Below are 19,767 nucleotides of genomic sequence, written 5' to 3' on the forward strand. Positions count from 1 at the left end.
TTTTCAAAATATTGTGGCTACCCCTTCAAATTATGACTCAACAATATGGTATTAGTGGAGGTATTTCTTACTTTGGTCTCCCCATGGAGTACTATATTCAGAATTGACCTAAATAAATACTACTTTCTGTAGTGTCCTACTATCAACCATGAAGCATTATGTAAATTTCTTACAGAATACAACATTAGAAGCTGTTTCATGGATTTATCCAAAAATCTTCTTAGACCTCATCTAGCTTTAAACTTGTGTTGTACTTTCATAATTACTGGTAATAAAAAATATGGGGGAAAAAATAAGATTATGAAATTACTATGAAATACCTTCTCTGTGAACAGTCTTGTTCTACACCATGCACACTGATTATGTGATCTCTGACAATATGCAGACAGTATCTGACCTATTAACCTGCAAAGATTGTATTGACATCACCATTGCCCTGTGTCCATTTCTTTGGCTGAATCTGTCAAGTCTACACTGTTTGTATGTCTAAAGGATTGTAATGTCAAGATCTCATGATTTACTGTAAACAGTTTAATTCTGTAAGTATTACATAGGAAATGACTAAAACGGAATTTGCAGATGTGGTCCACAAGATGATATATTTTCTCCTTCTACAAATCTCCTCTTTCGGACCTGAAAACGACCATAAAGATGTTGTACATTTTTTTTTTGCTCTGAAAAACTTGAATAACGTATGTACAACCTCTGTAGGAAAAGATAGATACTGTCTATTAACGAGACAAAAAGCTGCACAATCAGAATTTCTATTTTTATGGTAATTTCGTTATTAGAATTGGTAAATTAATTAAAATTTGGATGAATTGTTAGAACCAGCTGGGTTTGTCCTATCTGAAATTCGATTTGTAATTCTATTTTAGCAGATTATGCAGCTTTTGTAATTGGTTGATTAAATGTCATTTATGTTTGGCTTTTAACGTGTTAGGCTTGGTGTCACAAAACGTACAATAGAATGCTTGTTGGTGCTCTAGTTTGAAAGCATTTATTTTGTTTCTATGCAGACCTGTGGTAGTAGAAATTCCTCATTTTGGATCAATGAGAAGTAAGGAGAGAGAATTGATTGTACTGAGAAGTGAGAATGGAGAGTCATGGAAAGAGCATCAATATGACTGCAAGCTGGAGGAGCTGACTGAGTTACTCAATGGCATGGATGAAGGTAAGTTTACATATGATGCTACATTGTCACTAAACCTAAAGTAAAATTCAGCCTATGAAAGTGTTTGCAATCTTGTGTGGCTAGTACAGATATGTTTACTCACATAATGTTCAAACCAAATACAAATATAAATACATTCTATGTGCATCAAGATAAAAGTTGTTCAGTGTTTTTACTGTTCTTTTTTCCTTCTTAAAGTGTTTGTACCCTTAAAAAAAAATGGATCCTGTTCCATTAAAGCATGTTATACAGCACAGTGCTTGTGCTGTGTAAGTTGGTCCACTCTATCACCTGAAATACCTGGCTGATCCTGCACGGTTCTGCCCTCCCCCCTGTAAACTGACAAAGATTTATCATGGCTGCTGAGCCCTGACACCGTCGTCAGCTTACGTGCCTCTGTTATCCGCAGCTATCTGCAGCTCTTCTGTGTCTCCCTCTGTCCTCCACCCCCCTCCCCTCCTTGCCTCAGCTCTCACTAGTGCTGCTCTGCTTCTTTCCTCGCTGCTACAAAACAATGTTATGTTTATACCATCCCCATTGTTAGATAATAACATGTGTTCTAGTGTCTGTGACTCTTTGGCTCTCCCCTCCTCTTCTCCCCTCCTTTTCAGCTGACGTCAGCGTGAGTTCTCGGCCCTGTCCGCTGGAGCTGGGAGGCACTGTGAAATCGAGTAGAAATCAGCTTTCTTTTTATAATGCACAGACACTAGGACACGTGCTTATATAACAATGGGGATGCTATAAACATAACATAGTGGCTTAACAACCACTTTATGCAGCAATTGCCTTAATACGATTAATCTTAATCTCAGACTCAGCAGAGGGTGTGTCAGGCCTCTGTAAAATAGATCACTTCTTAAAGAAGAAGTTTCCCTTCTTAGAAAAAATAATAAAGGTACATTAACACATTTTTTCCTATGGGAGCCTGGAAAGCATTGCACCCATGATCAGTGGATCATGGGTGCAATGTCAGGCTTCTGCAGACAAGCCCTGCAGCTTTTAGCCTGTACCTCCATACAGGCTGTCAGTTTGAAAGTTGCAAAGCTTCTGAATGAATTACTAGAGTGCTCATCAGCACCCTTGCAGTTAATTCAGAACTACAAGTCGTCTGCCATGGTGGATTACGGTACTTGTAGTTCATTCATTCAGAGGAAACTGTGAATGAATGATGCAGCTGTGTGGGTAGAGCTCCACATGGCTATGCTGTTTGAATTGTGAGAAGGTTCCCCCTCCTGTTGTCACACTGAGGGGGGATCAGGGGGGAGAGGCAGCAGTAGCTTGAACATATGGCATATATATATAATTATGTAACATGTCCCAAAAGGTGAACGTATCCTTTAAAAACATAGTCCAACTTTGCAGCTGCTGGCCAGACACTCAGGATGTGACTGTGTTGTAAAAAAAAACAAAAAAACTGTAAGGCTTGGTTTACACTAGCCAAAAATCTGAAAAGTGATCCACGGTGGTTTGTTTTCCAGAGTGCTGCTTTCCAGAGTGCCTTTTTTGGCGGACTATAATGAGGCTAATGTTCCACAACTGTGAGCCAAGCAAATGCAGCACAGCCCCATTGACTTTAACCTCTTAAACCCTCTTAGCACATACCTGTACGTCCTCAGGTTGAAGTGGTTATACCAGGATGATACCTGCAGTCATCATCCTAATATCAACATTTTTGAGCCAATGATGGTCTTTCTTGTAAAAGGGATTAGAGCAGCTATATATCCACTAGATCACTTCTACGGGGTGCAGAAGGGCCCCCTTGCCATCGTCCGCCGCCTTTACCAAACTCTCCTGAGTCATCGGGGGAGCTCAGTAGAGCCGCTGCTTGGTGTTCATTTACTCTGAGATGGAAGGAAGGTACACCCATACCTGCCTCCCCTCTATCATGTAAGAAAAGTAAGCAACAAGAATTTTGTCACTTCCGGTTTTGGTTTTATGTTTACAAGCCGTTACCAGCTTGTAAAGCATCTGATCAAACCATTCACAACGTAAGTTCAGGTACTTGCACTAGCATTTAAAGGAATACCATTTATATACAGTATCTCACAAAAATGAGTACACCCCTCACATTTTTGTAAATATTTTATTATATCTTTTCATGTGATAACACTGAAGAAATTACTCTTTTCTACAATGTAAAGTAGTGAGTGTGCAGCTTGTATAACAGTTTCAATTTGCTGTCCTTTCAAAATAACTCACTTTTGTACTCCCTTTTGTTGCCAGCAGTTTAGACGTTATTGGCTGTGTGTTGAGTTATTTTGAGGGGACAGTAAATTTACACTGTTATACAAGCTGTACACTCACTACTTTACATTGTATCAAAGTGTCATTTCTTCAGTGTTGTCACATGAAAAGATATAATAAAATATTTACAAAAATGTGAAGGGTGTACTCACTTTTGTGAGATACTGTATGTTGTATTCATGAATACAAAGCTGAATTAATTTGCATATTTATATCTGCCTGGGTTTCATCCTTAGTCCACTAGATTGTAAACTTGTCAGGGCAAAGCTCTCACCTCTATGGAATTGTGTTGTTTATCTGTATTAAAAGTAAAAGGAAATCTAAGTTAGGCAGGTACAGTTACTGGAATGCATAATTACGTACATTTGTGTAAATAGTTATTAATGGTCATCATGTTTAAAGTTCATTACAACTCATCCTACATTCATAGACATTAAGTGGGAGATAGGAGATGATCTCAGGGCTTACATATACTGTATGTGTGCAATTGTGTCCCATTTGTGTGTATGTGCCATGGCTTTAGTGGCCCATAGAGTGATATGGATAGTTGGACTTTGCTGGCTTGAGAAAGGATCATGCTGGGTGCAAAATAATACTGATATTCAGGGTGAATTTAATTATGGATGCTACTCTTGTAAATCTATGCTTGTTGAAATAAATAATGGGCAGAAATGTGTGGATCATTTTCATGCAGTACCTAGGGTGGTTAGACACACTGGCATGATCTCTTTTCCCCTAGGCTCTAGAGCAGACTTTCTCAACCTTTTTACCCAAGGGGAATCCTTGAAAAAAATTTCAGGTCTTTCGGAATCCCTGCTAAAAAGGAATTTGCATGCACCTTACATTGATAACTAGTAGGAAGAAAGCACCCCTTACAGTGGTGGTGAAAATGCCCCCCATTACAGACAGCCTAAAAGATTATTGGTGTCATGCTGATAACTGTGCCAGATGATCATAACTCTGCACAGCCTGTTACATTAGGGTGTGCACCTCAAAGCTCAAACACACATGCCTTTCTCTGCAGCCTCAGTGGCACAGGGCAGTGAATGAATGGGAAGTGCTCTGTGCTGAGTGACTTCCTGTTCATTCAAAAACTGAATCATAGTAAACTAGTTTGCTATTCTTCAGTTATGAATGGACACAGTGAGCGAGTGTGTTCACTGTGTTCATTTAGAAAGGGAACAATTTACTAGCCCCTTCCCCTGTTCTCCATTCTGAAGCATCTCCCGCAGCAGTGGGGGGGGGGGGAGAGGAGGGAGGTCAGCAGCACTGCAGGGATAGGGGACCAACAAGGGGGAGGGGACCGGAAGTAGGGGGAATCGGCAACGCACATAGTGATTACTAGTTGTGGTTGCCTATACAAAATTAGCCACTAGGCAGTTCTTAGATCTTCCTTTTAGGCCCCTTACACACGGGCAAACCGATTGGGTTCACCTGTTAGTTTTTTAGATGGACCTTATCGGACCACCCACTGCCCTCTATGGAGCGCCGGATTTCAATGGATATGTATCCGTTGACACCCGCCAAAATCCGATCTGACCCTGACCACTAAAAACAGAATGATTGGGGATCCATTCCCCATCCGTTTGGTGGATTGGATGACAGTTGGATGGAAACAGACAGCTGGTAGAGAGCCCATAGAGAGTGTGTCCATGTCTGCTCTGCATGAGCAAAGCGGACATGAACCTGTCATCCTCCTGCTCAGCGGGGGTCAGTGGAGAGATTCCCACCTGAGCAGGCTCATCTGCTGGTGGACTCTGCCAGCGTAAAAGGGGCCTAAATTTTACTTTTTTAATTATAATGACCAGAGCGCCACTTTAAAGCCAGTGAAATCTTCTCTATTGATTCAAATCCTTTTCCTGGGTAAACTCGAAACATTTATTTCTGTTTGGATCACCTAAACCAAAAACAAGTGTAAACAGTACAATTAATTAAGGTATGTAGCATGTACTGTAAATGCAAATGTTTCTGTAATGATTGTTATCTGTTATTATCTTTCTTGCGTAATTCTTTTTAAATGACAGATGGGTATGGTTGTATGTCTCTATGTAAACACTTTCCATCTCCCATTTCCTGAGCAAAGCTTGCCTTCAGGGTCTGCTCTCATTGGGAACAATGGAAGCCGATGAGACACCAAAGCACCTGCCTTCCCTATTCATTGTATGGGGACAGCTGCGGTCTTTATCTATATTGTGAAAATAGGAAAAGGTAAATCTACAACAACAATGCAATCCTATATGGCAAAGGAGTAGGTTGTAGCTCGTAGAAACTGATCCTGCAGCTAACTTTTTAAGCTGTCATCTTAGACACAATCATTTAAATATAGAAGATTTGGTATATTTTAAAACCCAACTATTACTTCTCTCAGGTGTGTTAAAGAGAGTATATATATATATATGGCCACACTAGTAGAGATCTTATCCAGCGGCAAAATTACTACACAGAGAAATGCTTACGGTTTCCATGTGCTGCTCCCTCACTGGCTGGAACACTATGACATCACTCTCTTACCAGTGACTTCAATTCTGTTTCAGTTTTTAGTATGATCCTCAGTGATAGCGGTTGCATGTGCGACATCAGCCTTATGCAGCTATGCACTGACATGGGAGACATATAACAGCATTTTCATGAGAGAACGGAATATTTTAAAGCAGAACGCCAACCAAAAGCATCAAGATAAACATGAATAGCCCATTTAAAGATTTAACATTGCTTTTGTTCTTCCGCTAGATGTCTTCAGTCTAATGGTCAGCATCATTTAAGCCACTTCCTAGGTTTGGGAACCCCAGCAAATGACTGGACAGTGAATAGAAAAGCAGCACAGTGATGAGCTCATCTCTCTGTCACTGTTTTCTCTTCCTATGCCTCATGTCCACACACAAACTGATTTTGCTGCAATTTTTATCCTTACTCCAGGGATTTCCCCCACATTACTTTTGTTCTTCCACTAGATGTCTTCAGTCTAATGGTCAGCATCATTTAAGCCACTTCCTGTGAGCTTAGGTTTGGGAACCCCAGCAAATGACTGGACAGTGAATAGAAAAGCAGAACAGTGATGAGCTCATCTCTCTGTCACCGTTTTCTCTTCCTATGCCTCATGTCCACACACAAACTGATTAGCTCATTGTACTGCTTCTTCCTCTCACACTCAAGCTCTGCTATAAAGGGGCTCCAAGATTCTGCTACCAGACAGAAATTTTGGTTTAAGTGTTAGATCGTAATAAAAATATACTATAAAAAACAAGATCAAGACCTTTCTGGAAATAATGGGCTTAAAATATCCTGTGTATTTTCAAACATATAAAGTGGTTGTAAAGGATAAAGGTTTTTTGCCTTCTTACATTCTAAGCATGAAGGCTAAAAACCTTCTGAGTGGAGCTTCCACCTACCTGATCCCCACCTGAGAAAAGGAGGATCAGTGCTACTCTATGCAAAACCATTGCACAGAGAAGGTAAGTATGACATGTTTGTTAGTTAAAAAAAAAAATAGCCTTTAGAATCATTTTAAACTATCACTACACTGTAAATAATGCTCACAGCCAGGGCTGGATCTGATATGTGGGTGCAGTAAGAAGTGAGGTGGCAGTCTGTCACACAGTGTGATAGAGATGTAGAGAACTAGTACTCCCTGTTCACTTGGGGCATGTCTGTATATGAGGTGTCCCTATCAGAGTTCCCCTATTACTTCAGTGACTCCATCACAGTGCCCCCTTACATGGAGTATACCCATCAGAGTGACCAATTTCATCAGTTGTCCGCATCAGAGTGCCCCCTTACATCAACTGTCTGCATCAGAGTGCCCTTTTACATCAAATAAAAAGTAAATATTACCCAACAAATTAAAGCTCTGTATTTTGGAATCAACGTCTTTGATCCTCTGCCCTAAGCAAAGGCTCACAAGCACATGAAGTCCTGAATACACTGTAATATAAGTACATAAATACAGATATAGTACAGAAATGTGATTGCTGCATAAAAGGAAGAGATTTTCTATTGATTATCTGTTTACTGCGTGTACCGATAATCCAAGAAATTAGGTCAACAGAGAATAAATGCAACTCAGATAATTGTAGCGAGTTTTGCCATGTGGTAGCTAGAAAGTATTTTTTCTTCAATCAACCGTCTAGCATAGTTGTGAACAATAACATTTTAATATGGTAGAAAGAGGTCTAAATGGATGTATTGCAATTTCCTATTATTGAAATCCTAGTTATTACAGCCCTACACAGAAAATATCCCCAGATCTTTACTATTCAAAACACAGGCCTCTACTACTACGCAGATTTATCTATTTACATTTTTCATTGTTAACTATACCATAAACAAACCATTTCTGTGTAAATTATGGTGTTATGGTGCCACCTTGTGGACATATTTGTGTATAGCACATTTAATGGCAAGGTACTGGGTACCTTCATACAAAGATGGTACCTTCTTATCCTAACAGTATGCTATATATGTATTGGGTAGCAATTATGGGTGTCTTCCCCTGCTCTCTCTAAGTCATTTTAAACAACTCCTACAGCTGATTAATAATCCTTTTAGAAAACGTGTTACCATGTGCTTTGGTATGCAACTAATTCTAAATGCCTGGATGTCAGGGTTTTTAAATGGTTTAAGCTTTACTATAATACATATGCAGGATCTTGGCCAGTCTCACAAACTGCTAGAAGTTTTTGCTGGCAAGATGTGCACTCTCAAACACTGCTCTTATCATATTAGCATATTAGACATGAACCTAATAAGTTACAAATGTTTTACATTTCAGAACTGGACAGTGCAGAAGAACTGGAGAAAAAGAGGATATGCAGAATCGTTACAAAGGATTTCCCCCAATACTTTGCTGTTGTGTCTCGGATAAAGCAAGAGAGTAACCAAATTGGACCAGAAGGTGGGGTTCTGAAGAGTACAACGGTCCCACTTGTTCAGGCATCCTTCCCAGAGGGGGCACTGACTAAAAGAATTCGAGTAGGCCTTCAGGTAAATTGAAAACATGTATGTCATTTTGTACATCGCATACCTATAATTTCAAAAAGGAAATTTAGGGAAAAAAATGTCTTTAGTCCTAGTCTGTGAAGGAAATAGAGAGAGTTTTGTAGTAGCATTGGAAAATATATTGCAGTGAATTAGTTGTATAAAGGTCAGTTGAATCCCCAAATTATTGTTACATTTTGTTGTACATGCCTTCATAGAACTATACATACATTCCCCTGAGATGCTCATATATTTTGGGATTGCAGAATAATGCTAAAACTAAGACTACATCTCTTACAACCAGTAGGTTTTGAGGGACACAGTTGTAGACTAGCTTAGACTAGTTTAGATTAGCTTAATGTATGACAATTCACCTAAGATTGTAGACTTAGTTTTATTTTAATACAACATTAATACTTTGGATTTATTCTCTGCTTTGTAATGTGATACTGATATTTGAATATAGTGCAACATTAGTATGCAGGATATGTTTTTGTTCTTCTTGGCCACATTGCAAATGGGTTCAGCTACCCAATACATTCAATAATACTTAGGACAAATGACATTTGAGTTGATGGAAAAATCTGAAACAATAGCTGTTTGATTGTTGAGTCATTAGATAATGCTAGGTGGCACAATTAATTGAATGATGTTCTATAGAGCTAATTAATTATTCAAAACATTAACACATCACAGGCACAGCCGGTACCCGATGAACTTGTCAAGAAAGTAATTGGAAACAAAGCAACATTCAGCCCCATTGTCACAGTTGAACCCAGAAGACGGAAATTCCACAAGCCAATAACTATGACAATTCCAGTACCCCCACCATCCGGTGAAGGTGTAAGCAATGGCTATAAAGGAGACACCACCCCAAGTTTGAGGCTACTGTGCAGTATTACGGGTAGGTTTTTAACATTTCCATTAATTCATAAACAAATGCAAAGACAAAAATTATGAATGATTTCATTCGTAATTTTTATTGAACTGCTACATGCTGGAATCGAAATCAGTTGCTAGGTGTAGAGGCATGAGAATGTTTTTTGTTATAAATTATGCTCTATAGAGCTCCAATTTTGAAGGTTGGGCAGCCACACCCAATTGAACCAATAGCACCCTTCATAAGGTTGAGTACATACAGATACAGATACATAGGGGGTTACTAAAGGCAAATAGTCTGTTTACTTTGCAAGGGAATTCTCACTTTGCAAAATAATGTTACCTTAGCTTAGTGAATAAGGTGACATTCTGCTGACTTCCATTATCCAATTATGTGCAAGCAGAAACACTGTGTTTTTTTTCCTTGCACATTATTGGGTATTCTTTGTGAAGTGAATTTTCACCATATTCAACTAAGCTGAGGGAAAAGTCCCTGCAAAGTGAACAGCTTATTTGCACATACTAAATGAACTCCATAATGTTACATGGTTTTTAGTTGTATCTTCAGAATTAAAACATTTAATATCCCCAAACAAGATTAAAAACACTTACAGAATCAAGGATAAGAAGAGGCATGCATCCCGCGCTGTCTTTATGTTTACTGCGCATGCCTATGGATCACTCTACTTCCTGGGCTGCTGCAGCATTGTTTTTCTTCCCTTATCACCGCCCATAGCCCCACCTACAGCTCCACCCATAGACTAGAAGCTCAGCTTCTACAAACCTGTTGTCATTGGCTTGAAGAAGGAACCAATCAGTAGTTCCAAAACGCGTCCCATTTTGATGACATATTTCCTGTTTACGGTCCATGCTGGTCTTCATCCCCTCCCACTGATGTAATTTCCGGATTCATGCTCCACACTGACTCAGATGGGGCGATTGCTTCACCAGTGTTCCCAGAGCCTGGGGCATTCACCTGCTGGTTATCCTGGTGACCTTCTGCTGCTGCACATCGTTATCCCTGCAAAGCTGTGATATACTGAGACCTCCTGATGCCGGATCACCTGCTTCATACATCCATGTTATGCCTCTTCTTATCCTTGATTCTCTTGTTTTAGGATATTAAAAGTTTTAATTTTGCACTTAGAGGTGCCTTTTTTCTTTTATCTGTTCTCTATTTACCCCTCTTTGAGTGCAGCCCTAAGAGTTTGAAGACCACTTTATCCATCCAATAAAGACACTGTCTGCCTGGTCCTGACATTCTGAGCGCCCTTGACATATGTTTTATCTGGATTTAGTTGTATCTTAGATATCATTGTTCCATAATAGATTTTCCTGCTTTTAAATTGGACTCATTCTGGATAATCCTTTAGTTGGAAATGATTCTAGTATTAAAAATCCTGTGAGGTGACACAGTGGATCTGAGATTTTTTTATTTTTTTTTGGATCTCAAATCTAAAATGAAATAATGTATCTTTTCATGGGAGGTCCCATACCATAGACAATTATTTTTTGGTTTGTACACAAATGGATTGTCTGGACAGATTAAGGGGAAGATAGCTTGCTGCCTTGAATCTCGCAACATCTCCTTGTGAAGGTAGCTTGTGCCCAGAAAGTTCCGGAGATCTATTATTTTTTTAAATATTTTTCTTCAATAGATAAGTGTTTATCATGCTTTTGTCGGGACCACCCATCAAGCTATGCAATTTACACCCTTCAATTTTACTACACAGAGAGGCCATTTTTTGTGAAAATAACTTTTATCATGATAGCTTGAAGCCTAAGCCTAGCTAGCTAGATCTGAAAATCGGACGAATAATACCACTTTTGAAGTGATTGGACAATAATCTGATTGTTAGTACTCAGTCTTCGAGACCCAATCACGACTTTTCATCCAAAATTATCCGAAGGGACAAACGCAAAAAATTTTCTAGTATGATGCCAGATCGTACAATTTTTGTTTACTCAGTACAGTTTTCCTCTGAAAATAATTGCAACAAGACTCAGAAACTCATGCTCAGAAATGAAAGACTACATTGCTATAAAATACAATACATCACGTTATTTCCAAAGCTATATTTTGTCATATGAGAATTTTTGTAAGTTGAGTAATTTTTCGATATGAGACTAGCATACAAAAAAATGGCAATCATTTGTCCGATATTTTTATTGTGTGTACAAGGCTTTATACTCTACCTCCAGTGATAACTATACGCATTCACTCTGGTTGTCTTCCACAGGTGGGACTTCTCCAGCTCAGTGGGAGGATATTACAGGGACTACGCCTTTAACCTTTGTCAGTGACTGTGTCTCTTTTACAACCAATGTGTCCGCCAGGTAAATTGTATAAATTAGGTGTCATTTAAAGAAATTGAAGCAGAAAATGTATATTGCTTCCATGCCTCTAAAAGCCCCTGCCACTAAACGCTGCTAAAAGCCTATATGTGCATGGACACATAGGCTAACATGCAGGGGGGTTTAGAGGCAGGAAAAAAAAACAGACTCCCCTAGGAGCATCTGTAAAAAATGTCCAGTGTGCATGAGGCCTAACCTCTCCACCGCATTGCACAGCCACATAAGTGTCATATCTATTTCCTTGTTCAGCAGTAACACTGCCTATGTCACTTCTTTGCCTGCAGCCTGCTCACTAGACATTGAGTTATATATCAGCTCTGTCCTATGAACAGGGAAAGACTGAAAGCTCTAAAGGCTTTGTCACACAAGCAATCCTGTCGCTGGCAGCATCTTGCAAGTCACATGATCACTAATAGACCTCTCTTTTATGGAATAGCTCCATCAGGGCTCCATTTCTAGTGGGATAGATTCTGTGAATTAACACCAACTAGGGTAAGTGGCCAGCGCACCTAATCTAGTGCTCGAGAAAAATTACACAGAAATGCCACTGTGGCACCAGCCTAGGATTCAACCAGGAAACACTACATTGAACTTCTTGCTATGCATTGTGACGGAGATGTGTGGATTACAAGTTAATCTAGCCAGAATCACATGTAAGTTTGCAGATAAAGCTGTGTCCCTTGTTTTGGTTGTTTTTCATATCCTCTTGTAATGACTTGTGGGCAGAGCTTTTGTGTGTTCATAGATCCAAGGTCCCTCACTATAGCACAGACAAATATGTAAAGCCATATAGCCAACTTGTGTGCAGCAGTATCAAGCTTAGTGACCTTCATAAGTTCTAGATATGGTACCTGACAAAGGCCACTTATATCATCATTATTATGGCATATTGTTTTACTAGTAAATAAAAAAATGTTGTGTTTTATATATGTTATATATCCTTTTTATGTTTTTTTTTCTGCAGATTTTGGCTTGGTGACTGCCATCAAATCCCCGAAACTGTAAGCCTAGCGACACAGCTTTACAGGGAGTTGATATGTGTTCCCTATATGGCCAAGTTTGTTGTTTTTGCTAAAATGAACGATCCTGTAGAAGCTCGACTGCGCTGCTTCTGTATGACTGATGACAAAGTGGACAAAACCCTGGAACAGCAAGAAAACTTTGAAGAAGTTGCTAGGAGTAAAGACATTGAGGTACATTCTAAGATCTCCATGGTTACATGGTTAGTTTATTGTATGATCTGAATTAGGAAAATAGTGTCAGAAAACTCTTTCAGACTTATTCAGTAAGGCAATACAAGTGCTGGGGTTGGGTGCAAAGTTTTTATAGCAACTAGTTGGATTTAAGGTTCCCCCAAACCTAAAAGGGCGATCACACAATCCTCCACCCTTAACCACTTCAGCCCCGGACCATTTTGCTGGCCAAAGACCAGACCACTTTTTGCGATTCGGCACTGCGTCGCTTTAACTGACAATTGCGCGGTCATGCAACGTGGCTCCCAAACAAAATTGACGTCCTTTTTTTCCCACAAATAGAGCTTTCTTTTGGTGGTATTTGATCACCCCTATGGTTTTAATTTTTTGCGCTATAAACAAAAATAGAGCGACAATTTTGAAAAAAACGCATTATTTTTTACTTTTTTTATAATAAATATCCCCCAAAAATATCTAAAAAAAACATTTTTTTCCCTCAGTTTAGGCCGATGCGTATTCTTCTACATATTTTTGGTAAAAAAAATCGCTTTACAAAATAGAGGATAATTTTATGGCATTTTTGTTAATATTTTTTTTTTTACTAGTAATGGCAGCGATCAGCGATTTTTATTGTGACTGCGACATTATGGCGGACACATCGGACATTTTTGACACATTTTTGGGACCATTGTCATTTATACAGCAATCACTGCTATATAAATGCAGTGATTCCTGTGTAAATGACACTGGCAGTGAAGGGATTAACCAGTGGGTGGCAGTGTAGGGGTTAACCAGTGGGTGGCAGTGTTAAACTGATCTCTGCTCCATGTGATTGGAGCAGAGATCAGTGTTCACTAAATTAGAAACTAGGGGTGTGTTACTAACTGTTGGAGGCTGGGCTTTAATTTAGTGAACACTGATCTCTGCTCCAATCACATGGAGCAGAGATCAGTGTCACTAGTTGCTAGGCAGAATGGGGAGATGCTGTTTACAACGGCATCTCTCCGTTCAGCCGCCCCATGAGACGATAGCGGGTATGCCCGCGGCAATCGAGTCCACGGGACCCGCGACCGGACTCACCGGGATCACGACCAGCACGTGAGCGTGCCTCCGGCAGGGCGCTCACTATGGCAGGGCGGAAAATTTAAAGGGACGTACAGGTACGCCCATTTGCCTGCCCGTGCCATTCTGCCGACGTACATTGGCGCACGCTGGTCGGGAACCGGTTAAACAATGTCTTGGAAAAAAAGATTCTATAGGCCATAACTAGAACCTTCAGGGTCCCATTGCAAGAAACCATGAAGGGCCCCCCTGACCCCCAGCTGGTGCCCTTCCCTCTGAGCTGGGTGGTGGAATGCTAGGGTCCAGTCGCAAGTGCCCTTGCGACCCTTGTAGTCCCACCACTGCTGTCAGCAGTTTTCTTTTATTTTTGTTCATTTATTTTTTATTGTTTTTTTTTACCATTTTTTAATTTATTTTTTATAATTTTTTACAATTATTTTAGGAGCCCCATTGGGGGGGGGGGGGGGCTGAAATATCAGGGGTCTAAACAGACCTCTGGCATTTCACCTTTGAGGCAGAGAAAATTAATTGAGGACACAGCCTTCAATCTCCATCTCTGCAGCCTCTTGGACAGGAATAACTCTGTATAGAGCTTCCCGTTCATTTACAAACTGAAGCACAGTAAACACTGTTTACTACGCTTCCATTATGAATGGACAGAAACATTCATTCAGAAAAGGAAGGGCCGGTAATTGACATATTTACCATCACCTTCCCTGCTCTCTATCCTGACACATCCCTTGCAGCAGCCAGTGGGAGAGGGGAGGGGAGGGGGGTTGTCAGGGCAGCACACAAGGGCCCTGGGGGCAGAAGAAAGAAGAGTAACCTAGATAGGAGATGTGGCAGGCTTTCAGCGGCTACAGGAGAAAAATACAGCCAATCAGTTTCTCTATATGTTGCCCTCGCTGTCCCGCCTATCCAGGTGTACAGGGGAGTCGCACTGGCCCCCTGGAGCATGGGGCTGGGTCACAATTGTGACACCTGTAGTTATGCCTCTGCTATAGGTCCTGCTATAGGTGAATTGATTTCCCTACCTTATCGCTACTGTAAGCACCATAATGTCTGTAAATCGTAATCTCTGCCTCCATCATGGACACAGACTTTATACTTTTGTGTTTTTTGTAGGACAGATCATTTATTGACTACAGTAAACTGAACCCTGGTGGTTGTTATTACTTACTTTTGTGGCAAAACTTAGTTTTACTTTATTACACCCTTCCCCTTTAAAGATACAGAAATTCCGGCCCTTAGAATTTATGGAAAAAAATGTATTGTGTGTGAAAAAAAACTAAATTTTTCTTTGTTTTCTCATCCACATAGGTTCTAGAAGGAAAAACAATCCACGTTGACTGCTACGGAAATCTAGCTCCACTAACTAAAGGAGGACAACAGCTTATATTCAATTTCTATGCTTTCAAAGAAAATAGACTACCGTTTTCTGTAAAGGTAAAGTAAATCTACTTTGTATCCTACTGTTTTAATGTATACCCTATAGTTGCTTACTATTTACCTGAAAGTCATTTCCGCTTGAGTTCTAATAAACTGTGGTATTTTTAATTTTTTTTGTATACTACACAAGACTGCATGTGAATACATGTTCATTTTACAAGTGTTCCCCAGACATACTTCATACATATATCTGAAGTGATAAAACAAGGGACAATTTGCCTCCCATGCTTTTGCACCCTAGGTATTTTTATAATTCCACACATTTTTTTTTTTTTTACATTTTATAAATAGTTTATAAATAGTCTTGCTTCATACTGAAAATTAACATTTTACATAATTAGTGCAAGCCAAACAGTCTATTTAGCTAACCCCTCTTACCCAGCAGCATATGATCACCATTCTTTGCTCCCATGCTTATCCATTCAGCTGCTGAAACTTGGCTAAGCCCACGTACACACGGTCGGAGATTTTGCCAACCAAATCCGTCGGATTTTGCCCGTCGGATTTAGTCCGACGGATTGTGTCCGAAACTGTTGCATACACACGGTCGGGCCAAGTTGGCGAAAAATCCGATCTTTCAGAACGTGATGACGTAATTACGTTACGATGGGACTACATTCAGGCTAGTAGCCAATAGCTTTGATGTAGGAATTTGATCTGAGCATGCGTGGCACTTGGTCCGATCAAAATGCTCTACACATGATCGGATTAGGTCCGTCCGGCCCAGTTGGTCGGGAAATATTTCCAACATGTTGAAAAATTGGGTCGGACGGAGATGCGGACGGAATCAGTCCGATGCATACCACACACAGTCGGATTATCTGACGACACGGTTCGATAAGACTCATTCCGACAGATTCTCCGACCGTGTGTACAAGGGCTAAGAAAGCCTTATGCTCCAAACAGACTTGTCAGATTTCACAAATTGCTATGTTCTCCTACCTGGAACCCCAAGTGAGAACATTAATCTAATCTTGAGGCACTTGGTACTGTCATATGGGAAAAAGGAAGTGCGTCACACACTAACCCATACTCAACAGTGACTGGGGTTTTATTTCTCTCCTGGTAGCCAAACAGAATGGTGAGGGAATGAAGAGAAGAAGAATGTATGCTGCTAGAGAGAGAGAAGCCATATAAACCTTCTACATTTCTCTCTATTGGTTAAAGTGGTTCTAAAGCCTCCAGATTTTTCCTTACCTTGCATTCTATGCATTAAAGTGATTGTAAACTCAAAAGGCTATATTTGATCTAGCCTCCATGTGTTTGTTCATTAAGCAGCGCAGTGTGGTTGTGTTTCTACTTTTTCCAATTGTAAATGCTATTTTTTCCTTGTGCTCAGTTGTGGTTACGTCCTCCCTCTGCTCTGGATCCCAATCTAAGGGAGCCAAGTGGGAGGGACTGAGATTCCCTTCTGTTTAACAGTATAGTCAGTGAATGAAGGGTGAAGGGGAGGAGAGGGGAGGGGTAGTGAGATTGTGTTCTCATTATACACGATGGAGCTGACAGGTAGGGAGGAGGGGGAGATGTAGAGATGCACTGGAGAGAAGCTACATTAAGGAGGCACGTATCCTGACCATGGTTTCATAGCTCAGCAGCCATGATAAACATGGTCATTTCACAGAGGGCAAGTCAGAACCGTTAGGATCAACCAGATACTGTAGGAGATACAAAGGGGCAATTGACTAAACAAAAGCAGTATGCTATAGCTGGAGCCTTAAAGGGACAGGAGAATGATTTTTTTGGGGGGGAGGACAACCATTTTAAGGTAAAAAACCTTCTGTGCTACAGGATCTCCCTCTTTAATTACCTGGGCACGATTACAATTTAGCAGTGTGCCCAAGAGCAGCGACTCTCTCTGCTCTCTCCCTCCTCACTGGGCAGAATGATAGCAGCAGGAGCCGATGGCTACCGCTGCTGTCAATCAATTTCTGTGACGAAGCAGGGGGCAGGGCCAAGGCACGATATCTGTGTCTATCTATGCATACAGTGCGGCTTGGGATCAAGTGCCCCCATAGCTGCTTTCTATGGGGGGATGCACTGAATAGAAGGAGCCAGAAGCACCAGTGGGGGACCCCAGAAGAAGAGGATTGGGACTGCTCTGTGCAAAACCAATGTACAGAGCAGATAAGTATGACATGTTTATTAATTTAATTAAAAATAAAGCTTTATAATCGCTGTAATTCCTTAGGTTTTGCACAGAGCAGCCCCAGTCTTCTTCTTCTGGGGTCCCCCACTGGTGCTCCTGGCTCCTATTCAGGTTATTTTTTTTTGCAAATTCTTTATATTGGTTTAGTGCAATAAGTACAAAACAGAGCCTCTGGGCATACCCAGGCTCACAAGGCACAATTCAAGAAAAAAAAAATCTAAAACCATAAAAAACAAAACAAAAAAACAACGATCACCTAAGGCTTGTTACTCAAAAAGCAGGAATAAGAATGCTGCTCCGCAGTAGAAATATGGTCATCAGGAAAGGAAAACATATAACGAACACTGTTAGCCACCCTCCCCCTCCATTTATGCAAATGTTGAGGAATTTCAGACTAATGAAACATCTGAGCAATGAAAATAATAATCTGATTAATAGTCTAATCCTGACAGAAACCGTAATTTAAAGTAAGCTGTCCTTTGGGCTATCCTGCTCTACTGTGGTGGCATCAGACTCCAACCATACCTACCTTTTTACATTTTGTTCAAATATGTTTCTTTGTATAAAGAAAGGTTCACTTTAAAGGACAACTTCTCCTCTACTGAAGTTGCTTTTTAATTAACACCAACCCCCCCCCCCCCCCCCCCCCCCCACCACCACCACCACCACCACCGCAACGCTGAGTGCAGCTGAACCTGTAACACTCCTTCAGCCCTGCCAAAAGCTGAACAGCCATATCAAAAAAACCTCCAAAGGCTCCTCTTTACACTGCACATGCATACCATGGCTTGTTCATTCGTAAGGGATGGCTGTATTCACTGTGGTCTCCAGCAGTCCTACAGATGGAAATTAATTAAAGAACAACTTCACTCAAATATAAGTTAACCTTACTAAAAACAGGATTGTGAAAATGCATTTTATTTTAGCTATGATGGCACTTATGTATTTTTTCGGCCCATTCATAGAGGGTGCATGGGTGCCGCCTCCCCCCCCCCCCCTGATCCATGCGCCTGATCTACATACAGGGACGCTGGACAGCCCACTGAGTTGTGTGACTATAGCAAATGAATATTCACTATTTTCATACTAAATCTCCTCCCCGCCAATCAGGAAATGCGTCTGAGACCGTTTCCCGATTGGCCAAAATGTCAGGCGATCCTGTTGGACGCCTAGGAGAAGGAGGAGGAGAGAGATCATGCATGGCAAAATCCATGGAGGAAAGGACACTGGAGATGCTCCAAGCCTGCCGCCATCCACCCGCTGTGCTGAGGACACCGGAGCCGCTGCTACCAGCCACCTGCGGCGCTGAGGACATCGGTGTAAACAAACTTAAGTTGTAGCTGGTCTAGAATCTCAGAGTTCATTTTAAGTAAAGTAGAAACGTGCCTACCTATCTTTTACTAGAAAAAGAAAAATACCTGTTAACAGATATGCCCTGTAATCCAGAAAAAATGGCTTATATGTTCCTTCAATCATATTACACACATTATAAGATAATGGTGTACTGTTCACTACTTTCACAGATAGTAGAAAAGAGAGCTTGCTTTTTTTTTTCTTCCTATAAATGATATAGTCATTATGCTTTTGAAGTGTTTGAATCTTATTATTTGATATCTCTTGAAAGCTGATTTCAAACTCCATTTGCAGGTGAGAGACCCCAGCCAAGAACCTTGTGGTCGCTTGTCCTTTTTGAAAGAACCAAAGACAACAAAAGGCCTGCCACAGACTGCCGTCTGCAACCTCAACATCACTCTTCCAACGCAGAAGAAGGTAACCAGGCATTTTTTAAATACCGCTTTAGATTAATACTTTGTACTTCTTTTTAGAACTAATGCTGGGCGTGCTGGGGGAGACTGTAAACAGTTTCTACCCAGAGGGGGTAGGAGTAACTTATCCCCCATATATTGTGTTGTAGATTTTTTCCTAATGCTCAGATTAATTCTAACCTAACATCAATTTAACACCATATATCTGGCCCTTAAAGTAATCTTAAATTGTTAGTTCACCTTTAATGACATTTTCCAAAAAATCCCTATGCATTACAGTGTCCTCAGTACAATAAATATGCAGTCCCCCATTTTGTAAAATTATGCTTACTTTTCAAACTGCAGATTCCATTGCCCTCCCCTCTTTGTCCCACAGATAAAAGTACATACCAAGTGTTGTATGCGGGCCCACTGGGAACTCACAAAAGAGCACATGCTTCATTCCTTACCCATGCATGGGCAGTTTGCTCATGCAGCTCAGCATTCTGTGAGTGTGACTGTGCATGCATGGGTTGTAAACAAGAC

At 40.6% G+C, this 19,767-nt stretch overlaps 1 protein-coding gene across 46 annotated transcripts in view; it reads left to right on the forward strand.

Annotated features, from left to right (window-relative positions):
* Positions 1–19,767, forward strand: part of ANK3 (ankyrin 3) — a 906,473-nt gene that overhangs the window by 832,293 nt on the left and 54,413 nt on the right. For all 46 annotated transcript variants that reach the window (XM_077454076.1, XM_077454078.1, XM_077454087.1 and 43 more), the window contains 7 exons: positions 1,020–1,174; positions 8,187–8,398; positions 9,089–9,296; positions 11,512–11,608; positions 12,591–12,819; positions 15,202–15,327; positions 19,124–19,246. In XM_077454076.1, coding sequence (XP_077310202.1) covers positions 1,020–1,174; positions 8,187–8,398; positions 9,089–9,296; positions 11,512–11,608; positions 12,591–12,819; positions 15,202–15,327; positions 19,124–19,246 — 1,150 coding nt within the window. The remainder of the gene's footprint in view (positions 1–1,019; positions 1,175–8,186; positions 8,399–9,088; positions 9,297–11,511; positions 11,609–12,590; positions 12,820–15,201; positions 15,328–19,123; positions 19,247–19,767) is intronic.

The sequence above is a fragment of the Lithobates pipiens genome, unplaced genomic scaffold (genome assembly GCF_037356315.1).
Source record: "Lithobates pipiens isolate NorthernLeopardFrog02 unplaced genomic scaffold, aLitPip1_a1.2 Scaffold_25, whole genome shotgun sequence".
Lineage (NCBI taxonomy): Eukaryota > Metazoa > Chordata > Amphibia > Anura > Ranidae > Lithobates > Lithobates pipiens.